Consider the following 15,323-nt stretch of genomic DNA (forward strand, 5'->3'; position numbering starts at 1 on the left):
TGCCAACCTGGTGACCCTAGTCACTTAGTTAACTTCAATGGGAGTTTGATTAAGATTGGAGTTTTATCAGATAATTAGTGCTAATTATCTCTATTATTTTTGGTATTATTACCATCTGGACCCTGTCTCAGACCTACACAGTCTCCCATTCACACAACCTTGGGTGTGGGGCATACCCCAGTGACTGCCCCCAGGCTTCACAGCACCCAAGGCATTCCCACCATACCCACTACCTCATGCAGACTCACCGAGCCTCACCCAAACCCACACAATCACGCTTTCATACAACTTCTCCCACAGGCACATGCCCAAAACCATGCCCAGACCTGACCCCCACAGCCTCACGTTCACACAAGCATCCCCACACCTGTTCTTTTTTGCTGCCTTTTTACCAGTGTCTTGGACACATGGAGCTTTTGGGAGAGGTGTCAGGGAGGGAGGCAAGGAAGAGCATTCTACTTGGTCTGCCTGAGTCTGACAAGCTGACCCCTAGCCCTTGTTTTGCCCCTGATTGACTGTGTGACCCTAGACAGGTCTCATTTCCTACTCTGGACCTCAGTTTCTTCTTCTTCTCTAAAATGAAGGGGAAAGAGTAAAGATCTCGAAGGGTCCTCCCAGCTGCAACATTCTGTGTTCTGTGTGACATTCTAGGTTTCTGGCTCTAACATCCTCTGTTCTAAGGTCCAGCTTCTAGCCCTGATAGTGCGTATTCTGAGGTCTCTCTGATATCTCACATCCTGTGTTCTAAGATCTCTTCCAGGTCTAATCTATATTGTTAGGCCCTTTCCAGCCTAAATATTCTTTGTGTGGCTGATGAATTCTCCTATCTTGGCAGTGTAGAATTAAGCCTGCAGAAAAACCCCATTCACTTATGCTTAGCCCTTTGCCCTTTCTCTTAACAATGCTTTTAAGGATCATAGCTTATAGGACTTGGAAGGTGCCTTTAGAATCATTTGCCCTTATTTAAAAGAAAAAAAGTTTTTATTGACGTTCCTTTTTTTATTCATCACGATCACTTACAAAGGACTCCTTCCCCAAAGCCTTTCTTTATAATAAAGAAGTAGAGCCTAGCTAAACACGGTCCCATATTGCTATTGGCCATGCCTAATGTCTGCCTCATTCTGTCCCTCCAGTCCACCACCTCTGCCACACCTCTGCCGAGACATCGGCAGGCAGACAGCCCCCTGCCTGGTTTACAGTCCTTACATCTTTCAGTGTTGTTTTGGGTCTTTTAACATATTGTGGTCAAAGTGTAAATTCTCCTGGTTCTTCCTGCTTTGTTCTCCAGCATCCTCATTCTACACTTTGGGAAAACTGAGGCCCAGAGATGAAAAGTCACACAAGCTAAGGTCTCTCGACCCCCAGAGCCCTTCTCTTTCTGGTGCTTCCCACTGTCTCTCTAACCCAAACCAGGGTCCCTTGGCGTAGATCCCACGGACCCTGAAACAGTAGGCCTCTGTCTGGTGTGTGAGATGCCAAGGGTGGGGGGGGACTGTTTCTTCTTTCTTAAGCCCACCTCCCCTCCCTCCTCCCTTTCTCCGGGGCCCTGGGGACTTGGGCAAGAGGCTGGTGGATCCCAGGTTGCCATGGGAACAGTGGAGCTCCAGCTAGAGAGGGGTTTCCAGGGTGGGGGTTGCCCTTGTCACTGCACCCTTATCTCTGTCTTGAGGCCCCACATGTTTTGGCTGGGATTGAGGAATTATTTTTTTTTTTTTTACCCAGAGCTTGTGAAGCAAGTGGGGCTGTCCTGAGATTTCTAAGCCCTCCTGAGCTGTGAGATGGTCTTCCCCAACCAGGACCTGGTCAGGATTGAGAAAAAGAGCCCAGAGTCTTACCTGGGAAACTTCCTAGTTGCCGGAAGTCACCATACTTTCTTTGATTTTTATTCCAGCGTCAGCTCAGTGTGTTGGATTTCAGATTAGATAGACCTGGGTTCTAATTCTGCTTCCAATCTCTTACTAGCTGTTTGACCCTGGATAAGTCACGTCAGCTCTAAGGACCTCGTTTTCCTTTTCTGTAAAATGACGGATTTAGACCTGATGACCTCCTATGATTTCTTTTTATCTCTAAATTGATATCTAACATCACAGGCTTCTCATGTGCACATTCGGGGTTTTAGTGGGATCAATAGTGAAGGTTCTCTAACCTTCTCCCAGCCAGAGCCCCTGGGCTTGGCCTCAGAGGCTCCACCCTCACCCCTCTGGTTACCTGACTTTTTAATTTTGGCTAAATTTGCTCTTGGATTGTGATGTTTTGCTAGATTACTAATGGAAAAGGGACTAAAGTACGGGGGTGGTTTCTTGGGAAAATCCCTGTATTTTAGGTGGAGCCTAACTCAATGGGTGACCTTAGTGTAATGGTATTTTAGCCCTCTGGGCATATGTTTCCTCATCTGCAAAATTAGAAGGTTAACACAGAATCTTAGTCTTGAAGCTGGACTGGATCTCATAGAATATCTCAGTTGGCCTCCACCTCCCCTGGAGTTGTTAGCAGCATGTAAGAATCCTTTGTATTTTCATACATAGTAAGTTGTCTGTTGATCTATTCGATTGACAAAACATTTTTTAGTGTCTCCTATGTCTGATGTAGAATACAAATAACAAAGGTTGGCACAAACAGCATTTATTAAGTGATTACTCTGTTACAAGCACCTTTCTCAGGGCTGGTGATACAAATACTAACAAAAAGACAGGCCCTGCCCTCAAAGAGCTTACATTCTAATGGGAGCTGAAAAGTAGTGTGTATGTGGGGTGATTCCCTTCCTCCTTCTCCCCCACTTCCAACATAGTATCCAAGTCTGTAAAAATCAGAAGCCAAGCCAGGAGGGGTATTAAGGTTGTCCAGGCTAGGCCCCTCCCAAAATGGAAGGCCTGGGAGGAACCCACCAACGGAGAAGGAGGTGGGCGTGGCATAGTCCTGGGGGAAGAGAAGGTTCTGGTGGTGGTGGATGGATGATGGGTGAGTGGGCAGGTGAGAACTGAGGAATGAAACAGTCTGGACCTTCAAGGAGCTTACCCCTATTCCAATGGGGGGAATTACAAGCACTTAGACATAGATGTTTTTGCAAAACAAATAATAAAGGGAATAAGTACAGAGTAGCCAAATACAGTAGTTGGAGAGGAAACACAATTTCATGGACCTATGATTTCCTCATCTCTAAAATGGGGATGATGACATTGGCACTGTTTCTCCTACTGGGTTGCGATGAGAAAGGGGGTTTATAAACTGGGAAGAGTTGTAGAAATGTGAATTATTGTTACTATTATCTTCAAATCCTAGAATCTCAGACTTGGAAGAAAATTGGGCAAGTCACTTAATTAACGTGTTCCTGCCCTCAAGGAAGGAACTATGATTAAAAAGGACTAGGAAGGCTTGTTGTAGAAGGTGGGCCTTGAGTTAAGACTTGAGGGGCAGCTAGGTGGCGCAGTGGATAGAGTACTGACCCTGGAGTCAGGAGGACCTGAGTTCAAAATCTGACCCCAGACGCTTGATACTAGCTGTGTGACCTTGGGCAAGTCACTTAACCCCAGTGCCTAGTCAAAAAAAAAAAAAAAGACTTGAAGGAAGGTGTTTAATCAGTGCTTAATAAATTATATTAGGGTGATTTTTTTTTTCTGTTCACACAGCAGAAGGCTTGAGGTTGAATCCTGTGTCAGACTGTTGCCTCATTGATCTTGCAAGCTTTTTTCAGATAAACTGGGATGAATTTAGTATTTGTGAAGGTGATTTTTAAATTGACTTGAGCTTTCTGTTACCAGTGTTTGCTTCCAATTCTGCTATGTCTTTCGACAATCTTAAGTTAATTGGTGAGTTATCTGGATTGGTCTCTGTAGACACCCCCTCTCCCTTTTCTTTTCTACTTGGTTGGAATCATGTCTCTTCAGGATTTCTGTCTTGAAAGCTTCCCTTCCTTTTTGGGCTGATTTTCCCTGCAAGTTCTTAGTTTTTGGGAAGCTACCTTGAAATCTTCTCCCTAAGTCTGGGGTATAGATCACATTATTCCTCACTTTCCTATCCCGACTGTATCAAGATAGAGTGCTTTCTTCCCCCAAAGTTGCCATCATATGAAGTGACATTTTAAATGTCACAGGTGCTTAGCTGAGGTCCATGGATAGATTTCATAGGGTCCATGAGTTTGGAGGGCCGCTAGGGTGGTGCAGTGGATAGAGTGCCGGGCCTGGAGTCAGGAAGACCTGAGTTCAAATCCGGCCTCAGACACTTACTAGCTGTGTTCCCTGGCCAAGTCACTTAACCTCTGCCTCAGTTTCCTCATCTGGAAAATGAGCTGGAGAAGGAAATGGCAAACCACTCCAGTATCTTTGCTGAGAAAACCCCAAATGGGGTCACTAAGAGTTGGTCATAACTGAAATGACTGAACAGCAACAATAACATGAATTTGGATAAGAAAAAAATTGTATCTTTATTATCATTCACCTTTAGTTTCCTTTGTAACTGTATATTGTATTTTATGCATTTAGAAACTTCACCAGGCTGTCATAGGAGTCCAGGACATGTGAAAAGATGAAGAATCTTTGTTCTGGCAGAGTCCAGGCCTGAATCCCTCCTTTGCTTCGTGTTTTTTGGTATATACTTATTTATATACAATTTTGTCTCCCTCAAAGCAATGTAAGCAAGCTCCTTGAGGGCATGGATCTCTCCTTGAGGGATTTTTTTCCCATATTTGTCTTTGTATCCAGTTGTCTACCTGCTCTAGTAGTAGGTGCTTAATAAATCCTTCTTGATTGTTCTATCCTAGCAACTAAAATTACATCTTGTTGGTGACAAACCAGGTCCATAAAATAAGTTTGCCTTATTGCTTCTTTTACCTTTGGAAGGATGAAATTATCTTTACAGTGTAAGAGGGAACTGACCAATGAGCCCCGTCCCTAGGACCATGTGCGGAGTGCTTGGCTGATGCAATCCTGTTACAATAATAAATGAAGGAATTGTTATTTGTGTCTCTTCCTTGGGGCAGAAAGAGAGACAGAGATGGAGGGAGAGAGAGAGAGAGAGAGAGAGAACGAGCGATCTCGAGGGAGCCAGCAGATGTCTGGCCAATGGAAATTGTCCATCTCTACACTTAACATACTTTTGTGCCATGTGACCAGCCCTGTGTTGGGTTTATAGCAATTTCCTGAACTACTCATCTATTAAGTCTTTCTGTACAGGTGGTCTGTAGTACAGTGTTGTGCTCTAGTTTCTAACTCAGTTGATTTTCACCCAAGTGCTCCCTCTATGCTTCCTCCCTCTGGTTCCTGATCCCCCCCTTCCCCAAATATATCTTCTTAAGGTAGAGTGTTACTCCATCCCCCTTTTACTTGTCTAATTTCTTTTGAACACAGTATACCCTTCCAGAGCCCAATTCTAGTTGTGAATCCTATCACCTATTATTGGGTGATATCATCTAGTATTAGCGCCTGTGGTGCTAAATTTGCGCTTTATAATTTCTTATATCCACCCAGCTTATGCCCACATTGGATGCTTTTGTATATAGCCATCTGCTTTGTGCCTGGCTCCTTTCTTGGAATTTGTTTCCATTGAATTTCTGGTTATCTCTACCATTAATTCTCCTATAACGTACCTACCTGTGATTTTGAGTGAGTGATGTATAGGCAGGGTTTTTTTTTCCCCCTCTCCTTTTCTTTGTAGTTTAAGGTCACTTTAAAAAATTTTATTTATTCCTTCTGGTTTTTTTTTTTTTTATGCATCGTCATTTCCCAGTATATCTTACCCCATAGAACCCTTCCCTGTAAACGGACCAACAAAACAACCTCATCCAACAACTCATACAGCGCCCTGTCCCAGCGGTCCACCTCATTTCTACTGGGAGGATGGGAAAATGCGTTTCATCATCTGTTCTCTGGGGCCAGTGCTGGTAAATACAATGAATCTGACAAGCTGAATTTTAGTGTTGTCTTCATTTACAGTGTTCTGGCCATTGTGTATTTTGTTTTGCTTTCTTTGTTCTGTGTCAGTTAATACCAATCTTCTTGTGTTTCTCTGAAGTCCTCATATTCATCATATCTTACAGTTCAGTAATGTTACACCATATACCACAATTTGTTCAGCCATTCCTCAGTTACAAGATATTCTAACTCTGATTACCTTTGTGTCAAGAGAGAGTTTCCTTATTGGGAGGCCCCTTCACCAATGAAATCACAGTTTAAAATCCTTCCAAAATTTTCTTGGCCAATTTGGTGGCTGTGAAGTAAAACTCCAGGGTTGTTTTAATTTGTTTTCTCTTACTATTAGTGAATTAGAGCCTTTTTTTCATGTGGTTTATAATTTGCATTTCTTCCCATCTTCCCTTGATCATAGGACCTATTGGGGCAATGACTCTTGGGCAAATATGTATGTGTTAATTACCTATATATGTTAGGTATCAGATTTTTTTGGGCATATTTGATACAACGTATTTGTTACACTGTAAAGATAATTTCATCCTTCAAAAGGTCAAAGAAGCAACAAGGCAAACTTATCTTATTGACCTGCTTTGTCATCAACAAGAAGTAATTTTAGTTGTTAGGATAGAACAATCAGGAAACTTTCCCTTTCTCCCCTCTCCAAGCAGTTTAGCATGCATTGATTAGGTATGCAAAACACTGAGCAAAGACATTGTTACCAGCCCTTGTTAGGTGCACTCCATCCCTGACCATGATTTCTGTATTTTAAGCTGTGGTCCAGAAATCTAAGTTTTATTCCTTGACACTCTTCTTTTTATTTTATTTTTAAAAATATATTTATTTTCAACATTTGCTTTTATAAGATTTTGAGTTCTAAAATTTCCCTTCACTTCCATTTCCCTCTCCCCAAGATGGCATGCAATCTGATATAGGCTATACATGTATGATCATATTAAACATATTTCCACATCAGTCATGTTGTGAAAGAAGAATCAGAACAAAAGGGAAAAACCATGAGAGAGAAAAAACAAAAAACAACAAGAGAAAATAGTATGCTTCTATCTGCATTTAGAATCCATAGTTCCTTCTCTGGATATGGACAGCATTTTCCATCATGAGTCTTTTGGAATTGTCTTATATCATTGCATTGCTCAAAAGAGCTAAGCCTTGACACTCTTCTTAACCAATTAACATTCATTTATTAAGTGTCTCCTATATGCCAGGCATAGTGCTGGGCACTAAGGATAGAAATACAAATAATGAACAAATTCCTACTTTTCAAAGAGCTTAGATTCTAATGGAGTGACAGGTACACATACATATATACACATACATATCACAAACACATATACCTACATCTGTATTTATCTGTATGTCTATAAGTCTGCGTCTCTGTTTCTATGTCTTTATGTCTGTGTTAATGTCTGTGTATGTGTTTATATGTCTATGTCCATGTCTGTGTCAATGTCAGTGTCTATGTTTCTGTGTCTATGTCTATGTCTTATGTGTATGTCTTTGCATATGTCTATTTCTAACTTTTTACTCCTTACATTTGCCTTTTCCTTCTGAAGCCCTTGCTTTTTGTTTATTAACAGCAGTGATGGAAATGCTACCTGTGCTCCTAAGATCTTAGTAATATATAACCCAGACTTTGTCCCACTTGGTCAGCTCTGGACTTTTCCACAGTAAGAGCAGCTCATGGTGATTTTAGCCCTTTAAAGTTTACAAATCACTTTCGTCATGTCACATACATACCAAATATTTTTAGCTGCCCTTCCTATGGTTGTATGACGAGTAGAAGGTATGCTGTATTTTGGAGGGCAGGGAAAATATTCAGGTTCATTGAATCTGATTGGGATGATGGGTTAGCAAATACTGTTCTCTGTTGGGTCTATCAAAGAAACCTGCACCCATAACTGAGTAAGTTTGGGAAAGCCCTTTCCCTGCCCCAATCCTGGAGGACCATCCACATCCATAGTGCTCTGTACAAATGCGCTCCCTCTAATTCTCCCTCTTTTCTTTTTTTTCCATAGCCTTTGCAGATTGATGATGATTTCTGTGGGCAAGACTTTAACCAGCCTCTGGGTGGTACTGTGACCATTGAGGGCACACCACTCTTTGTGGACAAGGAAGATGGCATGACGTCAGTGGCTGCCTATGACTACCAGGGCCACACGGTGGTCTTTGCAGGGACCCGGAGTGGCCGTATCAAAAAGGTAATTGATCTTTTGATTTATGGGCCATTGGGAAGTGTTGATATTTCCTCGTGATTTTGTTGATTGGTGATGTCAGGAGGTCGCCGCCGTATCAGTCTGGGGGTGACTGGTTGAGTTGCAGAGCCTGGTCATGCAGCTGTAGGTATTGGGCTTTAAAAGCCTATTTATTTTGTTGAGAGATAAATGCAGAATGCCGCGTTTTGTGCACTGTAGTGGAGAAGGCCTGGAACCTGGAGTTGGAACATGTGGGTTGTGGTTTTGGTGGCTGGAATACTTGGTGCGTTCCGAGGAATGTCTTTTTGTGTTAGGTTGAGCATATGGAAAATGGGTTTTGCTGACCCCACGGGGTGGTTGTGAAGGTTCTGGTGAAATAGTGATCATAGAGCGATGAGGAAAAATTCCAGTGTGAGATTTCAGATGCAGACAGTTGGTGCCATGGGGAGACATCTGAGCATGGGGAAAATGCCCGGGTGGAGTTGTCGACAGAGCTGGTGGTCCTGAGGCTTGTGCATGAAGGGGAGTGACGAGATCTAGAGTGTACTTAGATAAGGGTGAGTAGCAGGATGAGGAGGTTGGAGATGAGGCCACAAAAGGGAGATCTTTGGTCTAGTGGATACGATGCTGGACTTGGAGTTGGGAAGAGCTGAGTTCAAATCCTGTCTTAGACGCTTGTTGACTTTGTGGCTTGGGGCAAATGGCTTAATCTCTTTCACCCTCAGTTTCCTCATCTGTGAAATGGGGATAATGGTAGCATCTTCTCTCCCAGGGTTGTTATGAGGATCAGATGATAATATATGTAAAGTACTTGGGTAGACTTCACATACTCTATAAATACCTGCCGTTATTATTTTAATCTCTTATCTTCAAGCATATAGAGGGCTGTCAAGTGGGAGGGATTAGGCTTGTTTGGATTGGCTTCCTAGGGCCGGCTAGGAACAATGGGTGGAAGTAGCAGAGAGGAAGATTTTGGCTTCATGGAAGGACCCCTCTCCCCAACCTTTTAAACTATTAGAGCTGTTCCATCGGACTTGGCACGGACTGTCCTAGAGATAGTGAGATCTCCGGCCTTAGCGGTCTCCTCGCAGAATCCGAATGACCCTTGTTAGCCCTGCTGTGGGGTGGGCATGAGGGGACTCTCTGATAGGGTTGGGATGCAGAGCCTCCCAGGTCCTTTCCAACTCTGAGATCTGCGGTTGTAGGAGGAAGGACAGAGTCATGAATCCCGTGGTTGCTGGGATTGTTGGGAGTAGGGCAAGGGCCAGAAACCAAAGTTTCTTCCCTAAGAATCCGATTCTGGTTTAGAGAAGGCTGAGAAGACCAAGAGGCAACTAGGGAGTGCCGGGTGGTGCTGGCCCTGGAGTCAGAAAGACTAGGGCTCAAATACACTCTAGCTGTGTGACCCTGGGCAAGTCACTCCACCCTGGTTGCCTCAGTTTCCTCATCTGTCAAATGGGGCCAACAATACTTTCCTCATGGAGTTTTTGTTTTTAGTTTTATCTTCTTTTTTTGGGGGGGGATTATAACTTTTGTCCTCACATCACATTCATTTCTTAAAATACTGTTTCTAGGAAGAGGGGGGAAAGGCAGTTCAGCAGAACCAGCCACGACCTTTGACCCTTCATGATAAGGGGCGCCATTCCACGATCCATAGTCCCCTGCCTCTGTCGGGAAGGGAAGGAGGTGCGGTTTTCCACTTCTTCTCACATCATAAACCTTGAGCTCGGATTATTCTTCCTTTCTCCCTTCCTTTCTAAGGGGTGTTTGTTTTGGGTGGGGACAGGAACTTCTTCCTATCAGAAGAAGCATCCTGGTTATTTGATGACGGCTCAGTGGAGACCACCTGGGATCATAGACTCTAGACCTGGAGGCGCCCTTCGTCAGTCATAGAGCCCAGTCCCTAAATTTTCATAGATGAGTAAACTGAGGCACCTCTCCAGAGGAGGGAAGTGACTTATCCAAAGTCACAGAGTCAATACATAGCAGAGATAGGTGTGTTTTTGCTGTTGGTGGCTTATCCCATTGGACTGTAAGCTTCATGAGGGCAGGTACCTTGTCTTTTATCTAAATGTTTTATTTCTTCCCTTTTTCCTCTTCACCTAGGCCAGCACTTAGCGGAGCTTTCGGCGCATTGTAGGCATTTAATAAATGTTTGTTGAATGGGTGATTCTTTCTGCCCATCACCGGACTTTGCACATGGCAGGATTTAATAAATATTTGTTGGGCAGGTAAATAAATGGATGAATGAATGAATCTTTGTGCACAGGGCTTTGCAAGGGAAGGCCTTAATACAATATCTGTTGAATGAATGATTGATTGTATCTGTGTAGCAGGCATGGAGCTTTGCATAGGATGGGCTTTAATAAAATATGTTGAATGAATGAATGATTGACTGTATCTGTGTAGCAGGCATAGGGCTTTGTATAGGGTAGCCTTTAATAAACTATGTTGAATGAATGAATGATTGACTGGATCTGTGTAGCAGGCATGGAGCTTTGCAGAGGATGGGCTTTAATAAAATATATTGAATGAATGAATGAATAAATGAATTGAATGGATTTGCATGTTAGGCATAGGGCTTTGTACAGGGAGGGCTTCATAAAATATTTGCTGAATGACTGAATTGAATTGAATTGAATGATTTAATGAATATCTGTGCCACGCACAGGACTTTTGCATATAGCAGATTTTAAATAAGTGTTTGTTGAACATTGGTATTGAACGAAATAGCAAACCTCCCTGTTTAAGGATTTTTTAAAGACCGTTGGTCATTACAGGGAAAGATGCATGCATGCAGAGGGATTTAAAATAACCATCCAGAGGGCAGAGCTACAAGGAGTCTGAAAAGCCCATGATCAGAGAAGGCCCCTGTGGGCTCCCAGAAATGGGAATGGAGCTGGGCCTGCTCTTTCTTAGCTGCTGACCAACTCCTTTCACTGACTCACCTCTTTTTGGGCTCGTCTCTAGAGCTGGCCTGGATGAAGCCCTCTTTATTCCAGCTTGTTCTCCTTGACTTTTGACCTTGCCTTGATAAGGGAGCAGAAAGACCCTCCCTTACACCCCCTCCCCCTCCCCAATTACATAGCTTCCCTTTGGGTCCATGGAGGGATTTCTTTGTAGAGGAAATTCCAGGCTGGTTTCTCCTACCTCCCTCCCCCTTCCCTTAGGGCAAAGGTCAGTGTTTTTAGGGCTCCACATTGTATCTCCTCCTAATCAGAGTTTCCATTCCATAGATTCTCAAGTCTAACTTCCTCTTAGTAGAGATGAGGAAACTGAGGTTCAGAGGGGAAAAGAGACTGCCGTGGGTTCATTGAGATCTCCAGAAATGCCGCCCAGAGTTTTGCCGGAGTTTCAGTCCAGCCTTACCGACTGCCTGTTGGACATCTCCACCCAAATGAACAATCTTTATTAAGTGCCTACATTGTGCTAAGTACTTTACAAATATTATCTTAAGCTCACTGTATCTAAAACTGCTCTTAATTTCCTTTAAAACTCCCCCCCCACACACTTTTCTGTTTTTGGCAAAGGCCCCATCATTCATTCTTCCAGTCCCCCTGGTTCCATCCATGGAAGCATCCGGGATTCTTTCCTCTCATCCCCCATCTCCCGTCTGTTGCTAGGCCTCGTCATAGCATCTCTTAAATCTCTTCTGATCATTCCCACAGCCCGCACCTTAGTTCAGACCCTTATTGCCTATAATTACTGCTATTACTTCATTAACCTTCCCTCTCTGATTGCCTGTCATTTATTTCGTATGTATCTTATATGTATTAGTTAGTGGTAGGTTGTTTTCTCTGTTAGAGTGTATGCACCCTGAGGGCAGGCACTATGTTTTTGTGTTTCTTCATATCTCCAGCACCTTAGCACGGTGCCTGGCATAGAGTAAGCACTTAATAAAGGCTTGTTGACTGACTGGCTAATTGGTCCTCTAGTTTCCCTTTACTCCAATCCATCCTCCACATAGCTACTGACTTGATTTTACAAGAACATGGCTCTGACCATGCCATTCCCTGCTTAAGAAGAATCAGTGGTTCCCTATTGGCCTCAGACTGCTGTCCAGCATTTAAAGTCTTTCACAATGTAGCTCCTGCCTCTCTTTGTGGACTTATTATAGTTGGGTGGCTTGGTGGATAGAGCTCTGGGCTTACAGTCAGGAAGACCTGAGTTCAAATCCAGAATCAGATACTAGCTGGGTGACTCTGGACAAGTCACCTATCTTTTTTCTGCCTCAGTTTCCTTAGCTGTAAAATGGAGATGATAATAATACCTTCTGGTAATGTTGTGAAGATCAAAGGCAAATATTTATAAAGTACTTGGCATAGTGCCTTGTCTACAGTAGGAACTTAATAAATGCTCATTCCTTTCCACACTCCTACCAAAAAGGCTACCTTTTCTGCCAAACTAGCCCACTTGCTGTTCCCTAGGTATGGGAGCCCCTCTCCCACATCTGTCCCTGATCTCCTTCCTCACCTCTCAGTTCGTGTGCAACTTTCTCCCTGAGGCTTTTGAAGCCTTTCCAGTTACACACTTCCCCCTCTTCACTTACCTGCCATATGTGGGTTTATCTGTGACATGTTGCATATCTCCCCCCCACTCCCCCCATGTAAATGCTTTGAAGGAAGGGGGCTTTTTGGACTCATTTCTGGAGCAGAGCACAGAGCCTGTTCTGTAGTAAATTTTCATAATTGCTTCTTGCGCACTTAATGGATGACTTAGGAACACAGTCCTTCAGTGCCTGGGTGTCCAGGCTCTGTGACCTTGGGAATAGTCCCACTCTGGGCGTCTTCACTGTTCTCATCAGTAGTAACAGCATTCCATATGTATATAAAACTTGCAATGTGCTCTGCCGACGTGATTTCATCCGATTATCCCCTCATAACAGCCCTGTGAGACAGGTAGTGGCTGCAGGTGTTATTTCTGTTTTACAAAGCAAGAAACTGAGGCTCAGAGAGGCCCAGTGACTGGCCTGAGGCCGTACTCCTAGTCCATGGTGGAATTGGGACTTCCACCCATATCTCCAGGTGGTTTTTTCCACCATGCCACAGATGCCTATGACGTGAAGGTCCTGGATTGAGGTAAAAGGTCTCCCACCAGCTCTGATAGTACTCTGATAGGTGTGAGTGGATGAGAGCTTGCATGGCCCAGGCTGTCTGTATTTATATTTCATTCTAGCAGCCTCATGTTGTAGACCAAGAGCCAGTATCTGTCACCTGCTGGCTGGGTGCCACCTGGCTGATCAATCTCTCAGGGTCTCAGGCATCCCTCTAAGAATGAGGATCACAGATGTGTTGGAGAGAGTTGGTGGTAGTGGGGATGTCGCTCCCTGCATGAAAGAAGTCACAAATCCAACCAAAAATAATTATATGCTATAATTTCATGTTTTTATGCCTTATCCTCCCCGCTAGACTCGGTTCCATGAAAACTTTGCCTCTCCCCAGTGCCTTGGCACAGTGTACTTTGTAGGTGCTTAATAATGGCTTAGTGAATGACTGAATAAATAATATCCTGGAATCTCTCACTGGTGGAATGTATGTTGGGCGTAGGATGGGGAACACAGCCCTTTGGTGCTGTTCTGAACCTACCAGAACTGGTATCCACATCTGTTCCCAAAGTAGTGCCAACTCCTGTTGCCTTGGGAAGGTTTAGCATTTGCTCTGGGCCAAGGCAGGAATGGGCCGCCCTCCTCTCTCCGCTGGGGCTGTGGATCCACACCTTGCCTGAAATGAATCTGCCTCCTTAGCTAATATTTACTGGGTTTCCATTGGCTACCCAATAACTGTGTATTCTTGGTCTCTTCCCTAATCCGTCAGAGAGAGTTGCAGATCCCTGTGGGGAAAGGCAGGAGCCCAAGGAAGAATTGGAGTGTTTATGCTGGTTGTAGACTTGGCAGAAGCTCTATCCTGGGAAGGGGGAAGCACCTTGGTTAGAGCTGAGCGCTGTTGCGTGGGGAAGGTTTAGGTCCTGGGGTTCCCTGCTTCCCCCTCCCCAGCAGGGGTACTGCCTAGGCCACATGTTACCCCTAAGCCAGGGCTCAGTGGCAGCTGGGAGGTGTCCAAAGACTCTCCTTCATTCCCAAATATATAGCCAGTGAGCCATCTCTTGTGACAGAGATGGGAAAGGAAGTAGGCCGTTCAGCAAACCGGCCAACTCAGCCATTGCTCCTGAGAGTACGTGGAAGGAACTGCTGGTCTCCCTTAGAGGGGCTATACTGCAGCGTCTTAGGATGCTCCCTACTGCCCCCCTGGCAAAGGTCAGCCCCTGTGGCCTTCCTTTCCACCTGATCTCATACTGCTCCTTACATTTCAGCACACTGGACCACTGTCTGGCCCCCAATTCTCCCTTCATTCTCCTGCTATGGAGAGGGTGTTCTCAACGCCTTCCGTGCCCTCCTCTGCCCACCCGCTGAAGCTCAGCTCTGCCGGATCATAGATCTAGAGCTCGGAGAGATGTTAGAGGTGCTCCAGTCCAGAGATCTCATTTTGCAGATGAGCAAACTGAGGCCTAGGCGAGTTAAGTGACTTCACTGTCACCTCTTGCAGGAAGTCTACCTTGATGCCTGCCATCATGAAAAATCGTATTTCTTGGTCCACAGGTAGAGAGAGCTTTGCTCTGTACTTCTCCGATGCATTTAGAGAGCATAAGATCCTTGAAGGTTGGAATCATTCCTTTATTTTGTCTTTGCATGCCCAGTGCCTGATATATAGTAGGTGCTTAATAAAAGTTTGTCAATCGATTGATCATGTAATATTGTATATTGTAATTAACTGTTTGTGACTCCCCTCCCCCAGGAAAATGTAAGCTGCCTTTCTTTCTATTTCATTGGCTGGCACATAGTAAGCTCTTTGACTGACTTAGACAAGCTTTATATCTTACTAAACATTCAATACAATGCTCTGTATGCAGTAGGAAATTAATAAGTGTTGAGTTGACCACAGTGGGCAAAAGCGCCTGAAGCCCTTTTCTCCCCTTGAAAATATCTGCCTTCCTCTCCAGTATCTTCTTCCGGCCAAAGAGTCTTTTAAGTGCCCGCTTAGGTAGGGTTATGTCCTTCAGTCACCCTGTGTTGCCTTAATGGGAACCACACTTAGCTGAAGAGGAGTTTTCCTTTGGTGTTGAAGGTGGTGTGAGGACTTTGGACAAAGAGGAAGGCAGGGTGGAGGAAGAGGAGGGGAAGGAGGTCTAAGCACCAGTTACCTTCAGCTCAGTG

At 44.3% G+C, this 15,323-nt stretch overlaps 1 protein-coding gene across 2 annotated transcripts in view; it reads left to right on the forward strand.

The window, feature by feature from the left end:
• Nucleotides 1–15,323, forward strand: part of PLXNA1 (plexin A1) — a 308,227-nt gene that overhangs the window by 35,940 nt on the left and 256,964 nt on the right. For both annotated transcript variants that reach the window (XM_027863712.1, XM_027863713.1), the window contains exon 3: nucleotides 7,937–8,119. In XM_027863712.1, the coding sequence (XP_027719513.1) occupies nucleotides 7,937–8,119 (183 nt within the window). The remainder of the gene's footprint in view (nucleotides 1–7,936; nucleotides 8,120–15,323) is intronic.

This window comes from Vombatus ursinus, unplaced genomic scaffold (assembly GCF_900497805.2).
Source record: "Vombatus ursinus unplaced genomic scaffold, bare-nosed wombat genome assembly UNPS02014773.1, whole genome shotgun sequence".
Lineage (NCBI taxonomy): Eukaryota > Metazoa > Chordata > Mammalia > Diprotodontia > Vombatidae > Vombatus > Vombatus ursinus.